The sequence below is a fragment of the Echinops telfairi genome, unplaced genomic scaffold (assembly GCF_000313985.2).
Source record: "Echinops telfairi isolate 266 unplaced genomic scaffold, ASM31398v2 ScPeMD7_7459;HRSCAF=8497, whole genome shotgun sequence".
Classification (NCBI taxonomy): domain Eukaryota; kingdom Metazoa; phylum Chordata; class Mammalia; order Afrosoricida; family Tenrecidae; genus Echinops; species Echinops telfairi.
In genome coordinates, this window is record NW_022111359.1 from 5,368,599 (window position 1) to 5,381,880 (window position 13,282).

At 60.3% G+C, this 13,282-nt stretch overlaps 2 protein-coding genes across 2 annotated transcripts in view; both read right to left on the reverse strand.

Moving 5' to 3' along the window:
* Positions 1 to 4,434: 4,434 nt before the first annotated feature.
* Positions 4,435 to 6,944, reverse strand: TICAM1 (toll like receptor adaptor molecule 1). The gene has a single exon (XM_013007680.2). It carries the CDS (start codon positions 6,774 to 6,776, stop codon positions 4,728 to 4,730), a length of 2,049 nt encoding a protein of 682 aa, XP_012863134.1. The 5' UTR covers positions 6,777 to 6,944; the 3' UTR covers positions 4,435 to 4,727.
* The window catches only part of PLIN3 (perilipin 3), a 44,417-nt gene continuing 37,963 nt past the window's right edge, over positions 6,829 to 13,282 (reverse strand). Inside the window, exon 8 of the mRNA XM_045300059.1 lies at positions 6,829 to 6,879. Coding sequence (XP_045155994.1) covers positions 6,829 to 6,879 — 51 coding nt within the window. The remainder of the gene's footprint in view (positions 6,880 to 13,282) is intronic.

A 13,282-nucleotide genomic window follows, 5' to 3' on the forward strand; every position in this document is an offset into this window, starting at 1 on the left:
CCCTGCCCTCCTCCTCACTGCCCCTTGCTCACTCCACTCAGGCCTCACAGTTCTTACACCAACTCCCCAGACCTGGTCCGCCCCAAGGCCTTCACACAAGCTTTGTCCTCCCTGTCAGCTCCTCTCTTCCTCCAGGGCAACGTGCCCTGGGAGTTCCCTCGGAAGGAAGTCTCCTCCCCTTATAAGATGACTTGGCTTCCCTATTTCTGGGTTGGTCTGCGGTCCGCCCCCTCCACACTCACTGGAAATGGGAAAACGAGAGGAAGATAATCCATCTATATCCGGAGCCCTGTCTTACCCTCGTGGCTGGGCTGGTCCCTGGCACACGTGAGTGTTTGCCAAACAGAACAAAGGTTGGGTTACTGCCACCACCCCGTGTCTGGCCGACTGACCAAACGGGTGGCACCTGGTTTTTGAGCCCACCTGGTGGTACCACCGGAGCAAGGCCTGGTAATCGGGGAGCACAGTTTACAGAAAAGAAACCCCCACAGGCTGTTCCAGGAGTCCACTCCACCCCAGGGACTGGCTGTGTTTTCCTGCCTTTACTCGTCAGAGAATGTCTGTCTCCAGGACCCCTCTCTGGCCAGGCCAGAATGGAATCTCCCAGGGGTTCCTCCCCAGCCACCCCCAGGGTTCTGTCAGCTGCCCAGAGCAGAGGTCAGAGACAGCTACAGAAGCAGCCTCGGGCTGGTGACTCAGGCCAGCCCCGCCCAGCAGGGGAGGAAAGTCCAGCCTCCCATCCAATCCCCGGTTCCTGGGCGGAAGAAGGCACACCTTCCAGTTCAGCCGACCAGCCTGCCCACCACCACCACCACCTCGGAAGGTCCATCCCACACTTCTACAATTCTGTTGTGGCCTGCTCACTTCCGACCTGCCTACTGGGCCCACCCTGACTTCTCATCCTCACAGGATTGCTTCAGGGATTCAGATGTGTTGATATATTTGACTTCTGGTGGCGGAGAGGGAACTTGGTTGGCCTGTGAACTGTAAGGTCATCAGTTCAAACCTACCAGCTGACTCTAAGAAGAAAGAAGAGGCTGTCTGCTCCCAGAGAGATCGACAGCCTCAGAAACCCACAGGGGAATATATATATAGATATGGCATTGATAACTGGCAAACAGCAAGGGTTCTGTAACTGCAATGGTCACACGTGTCATCAGGGATTGGGGGGTGACTGTTTCAGGGGGCCGTTGAGCCTATTCCGTCTCATAGGGGTCCCACCCAACAGAGCAGAACGGCCCCCTTGGGATTGCTCTGCCGTCACTTGATAGGACCTTTCTCCCGTGCAGCCCTGGAGGGGGTGGGTTTGAACCGCCGGCCTTTCTGTGAGCAGCTGAGCGCTTCGCTGCTGGGGCACCAGGCTCCTGTCCATGAACGCGAACCCTGTCCTGGGACCCGGAAGCAGTGCCTCCCTGGGGCAGGTGGGCTCAATGAGCATTGGTGCTGCATCGACTGTGGACACGTGACCCCTGGAACCCCTGAAGCCACTAGCACCGGCCGGGGCTCAGTTGACTGTAACTTTGTGTTGGGGGGAGGGGGGTAGCACTGGGCTCTGTAGGGTTTTCAGTGGCTGGTTTTTCCTAAGAGATGGCCAAGCCTTTCTTCTGAAGTGCTCGGACTTTCCACTTTAGGGTCTGCAGCTGAGCACACAGGAGTTCTGACCCTCAAATACCAGCACCCAAGCCCACTGCCGTCGACTCAGGGTGCTGAGGACAGCCCACTAGGCCACCAGGGACCCTTAAACACCAGCACATGAACCTCTTTCTCAGATTCGAAAAGTGAGCCCAGGGGAGGTAAAGACCCCAGTTAAGGGCACCTTCTCCTCCTCTATACAGTCCCAGTCTCGGAAACCCACAGGGGCAGTTCTGCCCTGTCTTGTAGGGTTGCTGTTAAGCTGCCAGCAACCCAATGGCAGTGAGTTTTGGACTTCCCGGTGGGACCGGGGAGCCAGCTTTGGGAGTGTAGCTTTCCCAGCAAGGCCCACCCCAAAGGAAAAGGGCCGTGGCCACACAGGCTCTGCCCACCAGAAGCTGTTGGAAAGCCATGGTCACGCGGGAAACTACATTTCCCAGCAGCCACTGCAGCTCGACGGATTCACCCCCACGTGACCGCCCTGACCAATAGGATGAGCGCACGCTCCAGGGCACAACTTCCGGTTCCTGCCTTTCAAAGGAGGCGTGCTTCTTCCTACGGGTTCTTTGCAAGCTGCGACCACGTGTTTCTCTTCACAAATAGCAGGGTGACCCCGAGACCACGGCCCATCGTCACCCTTCAGGCGTGAAGGGGGGGGGTCACCCGTTGCTCAGTTTCCGGCCACACAATAGGTCTGGACGGGGGAGACACGGCTCCTGCTCCCTAGCCTCAGAAATGCACGCATTTTAAAAGCCTACTGTCATCGAGCGGGTCCGACTCACTGCGACCTTACTGGACAGAGGAGAACTGGCCCCGTGGGTTCCCCGGGCTCTAGATTTCGGTGGGTTTGATCCTCTGGCCGTGCGGTCTGGCCGTGCGGTTCCACGACCTTAAACTGGGTATGCTCCAATTGAAGCCCCCCCCACCTTCCCCCAGCCAGTGGCTAATGGTACACCAGGTCAGCCCAAACTAGGCCCAGGTGAGCTTGATTCAGTCAATGGGGGTCAACCAATACCTTCAACCACGCCTCCCCAGCCAAGTTTAAATAGCGGCGGGACCACCTCCCCTTTTCAGCCACCTGCCCTCTCCTCTTGGAGGCCTGCTGTAGCCTCTCTGTCCTCAGGTCACCACGTTGGAGGTGGCTGTTCTGGCCTGCTTCTCCCCAGGCCGTGTGTACTCTTTTGAGCTTGTTAGGGCTTGGTCGACTTGCGTCTTTTTTTCAGAGCCTTTGGGTTGTTTTTCCTTGTTTTGGCTTGTTTTGTTTGTTGTTTTTAGCGCTGCTCTGAGGTGTTTTCGATTTGTGAGGTGTGACAGATGTTGTTTGTTGTGTTCACGCCCGCAGGACGTTGTGTTACTGGCTTTTTGGTGATGTGCGTGTGTTTTTATCGCGGAGGGAGTTTTTTCCTGGTTTTTTGGTGTGGCTGGAGTCGGCGTTTGTTTTGGTGGTTTGTTTTGGTGGGGTGGCTTTGCCGGTGGTGACCTGGGGACAGAGAGGCTGCAGCAGGCCTCCAAGAGGAGAGGGCAGGTGGCTGAAAAGGGGAGGTGGTCCCGCCGCTATTTAAACTTGGCTGGGGAGGCGTGGTTGAAGGTATTGGTTGACCCCCATTGACTGAATCAAGCTCACCTGGGCCTAGTTTGGGCTGACCAGGTGTACCATTACCCACTGGCTGGGGGAAGGTGGGGGGGCTTCAATTGGCGCATACCCAGTTTAAAGTCGTTAATGGGTGGCTAAGGCTCCCCTGATTCTCTTCCAAACTCCTAGTTCTTCAGGCATGGAGAGAGACAGCCCCCTAACACATCCACTGTGTCAAGCACATTTGTGCATACTTTGCCATCATCCTTTTCAAAGCCTTTTCTTTCCACACGAGCGCATATGTTTCCTCCCCCCCCCTTCTGAGCCCTTGATAAATTATAAATTACTATTTTCATATCTTGCACCATCCACCGTCTCCCATCACCGACGTTTCTGTTGTTCGGTGAATGACTAACTCTTTTTTTGTATTTCAATGTGGTTTACTGAGGAGTGAATGAGACTATTGCCAGACAAGCCAAGGACACTTCACATTCAAGGGCTGGAAGCTGGAAAGCTTGCCAATCGCGACTGTAACTCTTAATGGAGTAGGACCCCTCCTCTTCCTTCCATGGAGAAGCTGGTGGTTTTGAACTGCCGACCCTGTGGACCACAGTCAAACACGTAACCACTGCCCCCCGGGGCTTCCACGGCGCCACGAGGTACCACTGACTGGGGCCCCAGGTTCAGAGGGCTGGGGAAGGGCCACAGGCACCGGCAGTATTAAGTGACGGTACGGGCTTGTTCAGTGCTTTCCGGTTGATTCCTCACCGTAGCGACCTAGTCCCTGAACAACACACCACCCGCTCCAGCGCCGTCCTCAGCCACTTGGCCTGAGCCCACGGTGGCAGCCCCTGGGTCAGTCCAGCTCACAGAAGGCCTTCCCCTTTTCCCGCTGCCCCTCCACTGGACCACGGCAAGCGTGAGATCATTCCCCAGGGGCTGGTCTCTCCTGACAACAAGCACGCCCGTTGATGGGGACATGGAGGGGCGGCAAGGGTTGAGAAGAAACAAAATGTGTGCGAGCGAGCGAGTGTGACCATCCGCGATAAACCGCTCTTGGGTGCCGTGAGTTCTGTTCCCACCCACAGCGACCTCATGCGTGACAGCGACACACTGCCCGGTCCTGGACTGTCCCCGCCATCCATCACAGCGCAATAGATAGTTTTGTTTTGACTTTTTAAAAAAGGGCGAGGGGCAAAGGACCCCTGGAGGACAAGGTCGCCCGAGAATTACTATAGAATGATTTATTACAAATAAAGGTCCCTAGCCCATATGCCACCACTGCCCCAAGGATACCCCACCCCGACCCACAGAGTGGGCAAACACCTAGGAACACCAGATCTAAATCCGGCCTTCCTAGAGGCCACAGCCACTGTCACCCAGCCTGTGCCCGTCCTCGGGCCACTGAAGGGTCAGTGATGACCGAGTCACTGATGACCCTGCCTCCCACACCGGGCAAGGAGTAGGTGGGTCCGTGACTCAGTATCCCCTCAGGCCAAGGTCATGGAGCTCGACCACGGGGTCAGTCTGCCTCTTGGCTCTTGTCCTCGGGGGCCTGGACGCCCCCCTGGCCCCACATGTGGTTACTCAGCCCCAGCTGGACCATCTGCGCGTGCTGAATGATGAGGGGCTGCAGCCCAGGGCTCGGAGGGGCTGGCAGGAAGGCCGCAGGACGGGTACCAGCCGGCCACTGCGGCGGACGTGGCCCAGGGCAGGCTGGCCAGGTGGGCGGGACCCCCAGGGGCACCTGCCCTCCAAAGGGCACCTGAGCCCCCAAGGGCACCTGGGCGTGCAAGGATACCCCCCCAAAGGCCGCCTGCAGCTGCTCCATCTGCACCTGCCAGGCCAGCTGGGTCTGTACCAAGGCCGAGTAGGCCGCGTGCACGTCGGCCGCCTGCTGCCGCTCAGCCTCCAGGTGCTGTCTGCGTTCCCGGAAGGCCCGGGCCTGCCGCTCCTTCTCCCACCGGGCCCTGCGCGCCTGCAGCCGCTGCTTCTTAAAGGTGCCTTTCACCTTCCGGTCGAAGAGCTGGGAGTGCTCGTCCAGGGGCACCAGGCCGGAGAGCAGGCGGGACACGTCGGAGGTGAGCCGGGGTGTCTCCAGGGGCTGGAAGGGCACCACGGAGTCCTGCCAGCCTTGCCGCCCGAAGCTGCTCATCAGGGCCTGGGTGACCTGGTGCAGGCTCAGGCGGCAGTCGAAGTTCTGCGTGAGCAGCAGAACGGTGAAGGCGCAGCGGTCGATGGCGTCCTGCAGGCAGCTCAGCTCGCTGCACCCGGGCACCTGGAAGTCCTCGCAGAAGGTGGCCCCGTCGGGCACGCCCAGGGCCTCCAGCTTCTGGCGGACACGCAGGGCCACGGCCTCGTCGGCCCTGGCGTGGAGGACCACGAAGCCGTAGAATTTCTCCTCCTCCTCCTCCGGGGACGCCACCCCCGGGGGCAGCAGGCTGGAAGATGTCGACTCGGGGGTCGCGCTCGGGAGGGAAGACGACGGAGATGGAGAGGGCGTTTGGGGGGCCGGGGGAGGAGGGGATTTCAGCCTGGTTTTCTGAGAGGCCGTGTCACCTCCTGGACCTGAGAGCAGCGTCCCGTCCTGGCTGGGGTCCCCGGGGGGCTCCGGGGTGGGTGGGGAGAGAGACTGGGCCGGTGTGGGAGGAGAGGGGGGCGCTTCAGATACCTCGGAACACTCCACCGGACAGTGAGCTCTGGGTTCTGGAGGTGCTGAAGGGTGGGGGAGACCTGGACCAGGGTCCGCCACAGGCACTTGGGGGGCTGGACTGTCCGGCAGCTCCTGGGGAGGGTCAGTCTGCACAGAGGGCGGCCAGCTGACCTGCTCCGGCTCCTGGCGGCCCATGGGAACAGACTCACCCCCCAGGCTGGCTGCAGGCTGGTGGCTGAGCTTGCTGGGCCCGGGGGTGCTGGTGGGCTGGGTGAGGAGGGCCATGGTGGGTGACTGGCTGATTTCCAAGTTGCTGGCCAGGGAGGCCGGGCTGCCTGTGGACCTCAGGGGTCCAGCCAGGCTCCAGTTCCAGGAGTCCCTGATGGGTCTCGGGAGGCTCCTGGTCCCCGAGGGGGGCGCTGAGGGCAGTAGGAGCCCAACCCGATCGGAGCACAGGGGCCGGAAGCCCCCCAGATCGGCCACATCCCACCCGCACCGCTGCTGGGCCTCAGCCTGGAGCTCGGGCAGGCGGGCATCGGTGCTGAAGGCCTGCAGGGCAACACGGTAGGCGGCCTCCGGCAGTGACACTGGGCACAGCTTCTCCTCTGCGAGCAGGTGGTACAGGCGGGCGACCGCCCAGGCCTCCTCCAGCGGCTCCTCCGGGGCTTCGGGGCCGTCCGAGCCGGCCCAGCGATGGGCCACCAGCCGGGCGACGGGGTCAGACCTCAGCGCCTCCAGGGAGAGCCGGGCCTCCGTGTCCTGGCCCAGGGCCAGGAGCACCATGGCGCGCAGCAGGCCGGCCCCCCGGCAGCTGGGCTGCAGGGCCTTCAGCTTATGCTTCAGATGCAGGAGCTTGTCCTGGCCAGCCGCACTGAGACGGAGGAAGGCGCCAGGCAGTGAGGGTTCTGGGCAGGCCATGGGCACGGCGGGCTGCGGACTCCGGGAGCAGCCCTGAGCGGCCGAGGCATGTTCAGGCGTCCACCTCCCCAGTCAGCGTGTTGGGGGGCCTCACGGAGCAGCCCTGTCGGAGGAGAGGGCACAGGGGTTATCATCAAAAGGGGGTAGACAGCCCGCTAGCCTCCAAACACCAGTGCGAGTCCTCCCGGGGCCAGCTTGGCAGAGCACGCCACCTCCCCCAACCCCGGGGCGTCCTCTTGCAAGATGAGGACATGGGAGCTCAGGTGGTGCAGTGGTTGCGCGTTGGGCTGGGAACCACAAGGTCAACAGTTCAAAACCACCAGCCGCTCCATGGGAAAAAGATGAGGCTCTCCCCACAAAGCATTTCTGCCCAAAGTATGTCAGACCAAGTCTCTCTGTCTCTCCCTGTCTCTCTCTCTCTGCTGAAAGAGAGTTCTGAATTCCCCACCAGGCAGTTCCATTGCTCTTTGTCCCTCGGGAAGACTCGGTGGCCCTCCATGTCAGTCCCTGGAGAAGGTAACACACGGGGGCAGTGAAAACAAGAAGGCCGGCAGGGAGGTGGACAGACACCAAGGCTGCACCACTGGGCTCCGGCACGGGGACAACTGTGAGCACGGCGCAGGACCAGACCGGGTTTCGTTCTGTTGGGCCGGAACCAACGGGTGGCCCCTAACCACCACTGTCTGGGTCGTTACTGGAGCCGCCCGCCCCTTTCCAGACCCCGAGGGTGCCTGCCATCTGGGGAACACGGTGGCCACAGCATCACTTTTACACGGTGTCTGCACCGTCATCAGTTTTGGCCCGGTGTTTCCATCCGCCCAGACAGCGGGTGGGCATGTGCCACTCCACTCTGCACGCCCTCGGTTGGCAGCACTGGGGCGCTCACCACCTGCGTCCTAATGGGTGAGGCACGGGGTATCCGTGTGGAACAGTTGAAGGGGGAGCTGGGGGTGTTCGCCACTGCCAATCATTGAACGCGCGACGCAGGGTGGAGCAGCAGGTGTCATCTGTGTGACTGGGAAGCGGGGACAAGGGCACTGCCTCCTGCCATGTGGGGGCCAAAAAGGGGAAGAGGGAACCGAAAGGGGAAGAGCAGTAGCAGGGTGGCAGCGGGCACCTCAGGGCACTGCCAAGCATGGAGGCGGCGTCGCGTAGGGTCTGACCCACCAGGGGACATCCCAGGGCCTGGAGCAGGAAGTGGGGGCAGCAGGAGGAAGGGGCGGGCACAAGGTGGACCTCCACACAGGAAAAGGGGGGTGCTTCATCTACTGCCAGGTGAGGCGACATAAGATGGGGGGGGGGCCTAAGCACTGGGATGGAGTGGGGCAAGATGGGGAGCGCCCTTCTCTGGTCTCTGGTCACCAGCGCGGCTGAGTATATCTGGTCACCTGGTTGCCGACCTGGCTCAACATTGGGGGGGGGGGGCAGTGGAGGGACCCACAGGCCTTTCGGGGCCCGTGTCCCCAACCCCAGTAAACAGGAAGCCCTATCCTGAGTGTCTGCATCCCTAACTGGTGTTGGCAAGCCCCTCACTGCCAGGCAATGCCTGCATCCCTCTGGACTCCCGGCCCGCCCACGTGCCCGCTCACTCCTCCCTTAGATCTGGCTCAGTCTGCTCAGCTGGCCTCTCTCCAGTCCGTGGACCCCACGCCTCTCACTGCTGGGGACCCTGTGACCACCCTGCCTGCTCGTAGTCCCACCTGGCCCGGTGTGGGGTCTGCTGATGCTGTGTGAGCCTTTCTTTCTCTCTCTCTCTCTCCCTCCCTCCCTCCCGTTCTCTCTCTCTCACTGGGGTCTCTCTGACCCTGCCTTCCTGGGGCCCCATCCTGGCTGCATTCGTTCAAGACAGACCCATTGGCCCTCTGGGCATCTGTGGAACTTCCGGCCTTCTTCTCCGGCACCATCCTTCACACACCGCGATGCTTTTCCCGGCTTCCCTGTTCTGTGTCCCACATTCACGTGCTTCGGAGGCGATGAGATGTAACCATGGCTGTCTGTCCTCCGCGTCACCCCCTTGCTCTGCGGCACTTTCAAGCACCCCAGGGTTGGGCAGGGGAACTGGCGTGACCCTCCTGCTTCCCTGACCGTCCCTCTTGAGTAGCTCAGCTCTGGGCTGGCACAGCAAGGTCAACCGTTTAAAACCACCAGCTCCCCTGTGGGAGAAAGGTGGGCTTTCTGGTCCAGTAAGAAGTTACCATCCGGGAAACCCACTGGAGCAGTTCTACCCTGTCCTCTGGGGTCGCTGTGAGTCGGAATCGCCGTGGACGGCACGAGTTTCATTCGGTTTCATTTGGACCCAGAGCTGCCTCTCGCTGACCCACGAAGGGGCTCATCCCGTGACTGATTCAGCATTCTAAACAGGGCCCGCGGGGCTCTGGGGCCACGGTCAGGGCGGCTGGACGGTCAGGGCGCAGAGTGGGACAGAGGGCGGGTGGGAGGGCAGCAGAGGGGACGCGGTAAGGAGAGTGAATGTTTTGAAAAGCGGAAGTGGCCCCGTGTGCTGACGTCCCAACACGTCAGGGTCATCAATAAAGCGTCACCAGCGGTTATTACTGGACAGTTGGCAGTTGGCAGCCCCTCACGTAGCCGAGCTTAAATCCCGAGCAGCCCGTTTGCAGAAGGCCATGGACGGACGACGGTGACAGCCCCCAAATCCATTTGCAAGGTCCCCCCACTGAATTCCTTCTGACGACTCGGCCTCTGTTCACTAGTGTCGAGGCTACACATGGGGCTGCTGACCACAAGGCTGGCGGTTCGAAACCACCAGCTCACCTGGGAGAGAAAGAAGAGGCCTCAGACTCCCGTACAGCCTCAGAAATCCATGGGGCCGTTTGTCCTGTGCTGCCCTGCAGGGTCGCTGGCTGTGAGTCAGTACCCACTCGGCGGCTGTGGGTTCTGAACGGGTTCGAAGTCACCCCGCCCTGGTCGAGGGGAACGGGGGCAGTGGCCAGACTGCACAGCAGCCACCCCTCTTGGTGCCTTTTGATCCAGGTACCAGACAGGCAGCGGTGCCCATGCAAAGATGGCGGCCGACGTCGACCCTGAATGCGGAGCCCAGGCGGCAGAGAAGGCGGCACCTGACCGAGACAGACAATGGTGAGAGCATGAGCCAGGGGACACCTGAAGAAGACAGGTCTCGGCAGAGAATGCAAGCCTGTGCAAAGGCCCAGGGGCAGGGCAGGGCCCGGTGAGCTGGGAAACAGGATGTGCAGCCAGTGAGCGAGCGAGAAGGAGGAGGAGCAAGAGGAGGAGGGGTAGGGGAGAGTGGGGAGTGGACAGGGCAGGGTGTGGAGGACCCTTCGGGTCTCAAGGAGGTGGGAGCCCTGGAGGGCTGTAGGCAGAGGTGGGACGGGCCCTGGCTCAGGTGTCCTGAGTCTGCTTGGGGAGAACAGATTATACAGGGATCAGGGCAGAAAAGACAGCTGTGCCACAGATGGGGCTGGAAGAGGGCACAGAAAACCCAGTCAGCTGGGACCCCATGGGCCCGAACAAGCAGAACCATCCGTCTACCTAACGGCAGTGGCTGTGACTCACTGTCACCCGGCTGACCACCAGGGACAGCAGATCCCTGCATCCCAGAGCCAGGGCTCTGGGCTCTCGGGAAGCGCCTCATTTTCCCAAGTTGACAATGGAGTTAAAAAAAAAAAAGGAAGGCCCTTACACCATGGGGTGGTGGGGGCGAGAATGTGGGAGCCCTGCTCTCCAGCCAATGTGCAATCCCTGGAGAAGTTTCCTCCACACGGCTGTGCCCTGGTGGCCTAGTGGTTCCGCATCGGGCTGCAGTCCTCACGGTCAGCAGTTCAAAACCACCAGCTCTGTGTGAGAGGAAAGAGGCTTTCTGTGCCTCTAGAGAGTGGGGGCCACGAGACCCAGGACTGAACCGATGGGGGGACAAGAAGTAGAACAAGGGTTTCAGGGCACAGCGGTGGTGACGGGGGACGATGTCAAGGAGTTGAGGAAGGAAGAGCACCTTTGGAAAAAGAACGGGGGTGTTAGCTCCCCGTGAAATCGTTTAGAGGGAAAAGAGAGAGAGGGGGGAAACCCCCAGGGGCAGTTCTGCCCTGTCCCACAGGGTCGCTGTGAGTGGGCGCTGACTCGGAGTGCAACCGTATTTGTTGATCAACATAGGCAGGGCGTGGCTTTTCAGGGGTTCGGAGGGTGACGCGGGGCTCTGACGTTAAGTCACATCCCTCATCTTAAAAACGGTTTCCGTGAGTACCGCCTTTCCATTGACAGAACCTCCGTCAATACATTTACCAAACGCCGGCTCTGCCGCTGGTGCTGGGAAACGAGACACCTCGCCACACTGCGTGTGGTCCCTGTTACCAAAGATAAGCTAGATAGGAAGCAAGGAAACATTGTAACTTAAACACCCACTGCATCCCCCTCCGTGAAATACGCCACAGACGTCACAAGTCAGGCCCCCAGCAAGTCATCCTTTGGGGTCTCCGGATGAGTGAAGAGCAGCAGGAGGAGGGGGGTTGGGCCTCTATCGGTGTCTCCCCCAGCCAGCCACCCGCTCGCTCGGATGCACCAGGCCTGTAAGCGGGAGACTCTTCTCTCCTGGGACACGCCGTCCAGTGGAAGAACAAACAGTGGTGTCAGCAAAGCCCTGCTGAATGAGGGTGGGTCTGCTCCTCGCTCCTCCAGCTCACGCGGCCTCAGGGCCTTTGCACGGGCTGCTCCCTCTGCAGAAACTCCCTCTGTTCCCCTGGGCACCCTCCCTGCCCGTCTTACTGTATACGACTGCCTGGGCCCACTACCTGCCCTTTCCTATAACGCTTTATCGGCTCGTGGCCACACCCATTGGCCACAGATGACCTCAGAGTGCTTCCACACCAGGACTGCAGGCACAGGGTGATCAGGGGAGAGGAGGGCGGTGGCAGAGGCCGCCTGGCAGCTTGCACAGCTGAAAACATCTGCCCACGGGTCCTTTACAACAAGAGTTTGCAGACTCCCGAACGAGGATGTAGGTATGATACTTTTTCCACTCACTCAACAAGCCTCACCCACGGCCCCAGGGGTGATTCCGACTCATCTCCACCCCACAGGACAGAGGAGCGCTGCCAACAGAGAGGCTAAGGACGCAGGCCCCGGTCACGCAGCTCAAGGAGGACACGGGCGGTCGTACCCCAGGCTGCCGGGATCCGGAACCGCTGAGTTTGCAATCTGCAAAGAGACCTCCGGGCTATCAGCTCACCTGGCTCCAGTATACCTGGCCCCAGTATACCTGGCCCAGCAAAGTCACTCTCAGAGGATCAAGGTGCGCATGAGCACAGCCAAAGCGCTTCCACTCACCTCTGATGCGCATGAGCGTCGGAGGCTGGGTAAGGAAGGCTGAAGAAGAATCCATGCTTTGGACGAAGGTCGGGGGAAGAATCCTGGAAGTACCAGGGCTGCCATCCGTTGTGGGCACGGTGACCAGATGTCCCGCTTTTGGCGGGACAGTCTGGCTTTTAACAATTTTTCCCGCGTCCCGCGGCATTTTAAAAAAGTCCCGATTTTTGGAAAGAAGCCACGACAAGCTAGGGTATACAGTTTTCGGCTGCCATGTGGCTATTTCGCCAGCATAGGAGTTTTATCAATGGGGTCCCGCTTTTGTCCCATTTTACCAATGTTAAAATCTGGTCACCTTCGTTGTGGGTGAAGGGCAGCCAGCCTGCTCCTGAGAGACAGGGAAGGTGCAGCCCCATCCCACATACATCAGACACGTTACCAGGCAAGACCAGTCCCCAGAGGCCATTGGGCTTGGTCAAGCAGAGGGGCAAGCGCAAGAGAGGAAGGCCTTCCACGGCACAGGGGCCGCAAGGACAGACACACACACAGCAGTCACTGTGAGGTGGCTCAGGACGGGGCAGCGTTTTCCTCTGCTGAGCTCGATGGCAACCGACCTGAAGAAGCAATAAAACGAGCGTGTGGCCTGTCCTGTGGGCCGAGCAGGCGTGGTCTGGGTGAGCAGGGGCTGAAAAACCACAGCCAGCTGGTGCCCAGGTGGGACAAGTCAGCGGAAACCTTCGGACACAGGGCTGTGAACAATGGTCATGGGCACCGCGGTGTCTCGAAGTTAGGGAAAATGGGCGACGAACCCCGTCACCCACATTGACCCTCGACGCAGTGGGAGGAGCCCTGGTGGAGCGGCGGGTCAGCGCTTGTCTGTGAATGCAAGGTCAGCAGTTGGCAGCCGCACAGTGGCTTCCAGGGAGAAGACGAGGTGAACAGTTCCTCACACATTCCAGTTGAGGAAACCCGGAGGGGAGGGAGGGAGCAGGTGTTCACTGTCCTACAGGATCACTGATGTTGGAGTAGAAGCAGCCCTGGCGGTACCCTGGTCAAGGAGAGGGCGGTGACCCAGAGGCAGGCGGTTCAAAGCCACCGTCCACTCTGCTGGGAGAAGACGAGGCTGTCTGCTTCCACAGAGATTTACAGCCTGAAGCACACCAGCTTGTGTGATCACGAGGTGTCGATGGGATCAGGGATCAGGCATCAAAGACCCAGAACAAAAAACC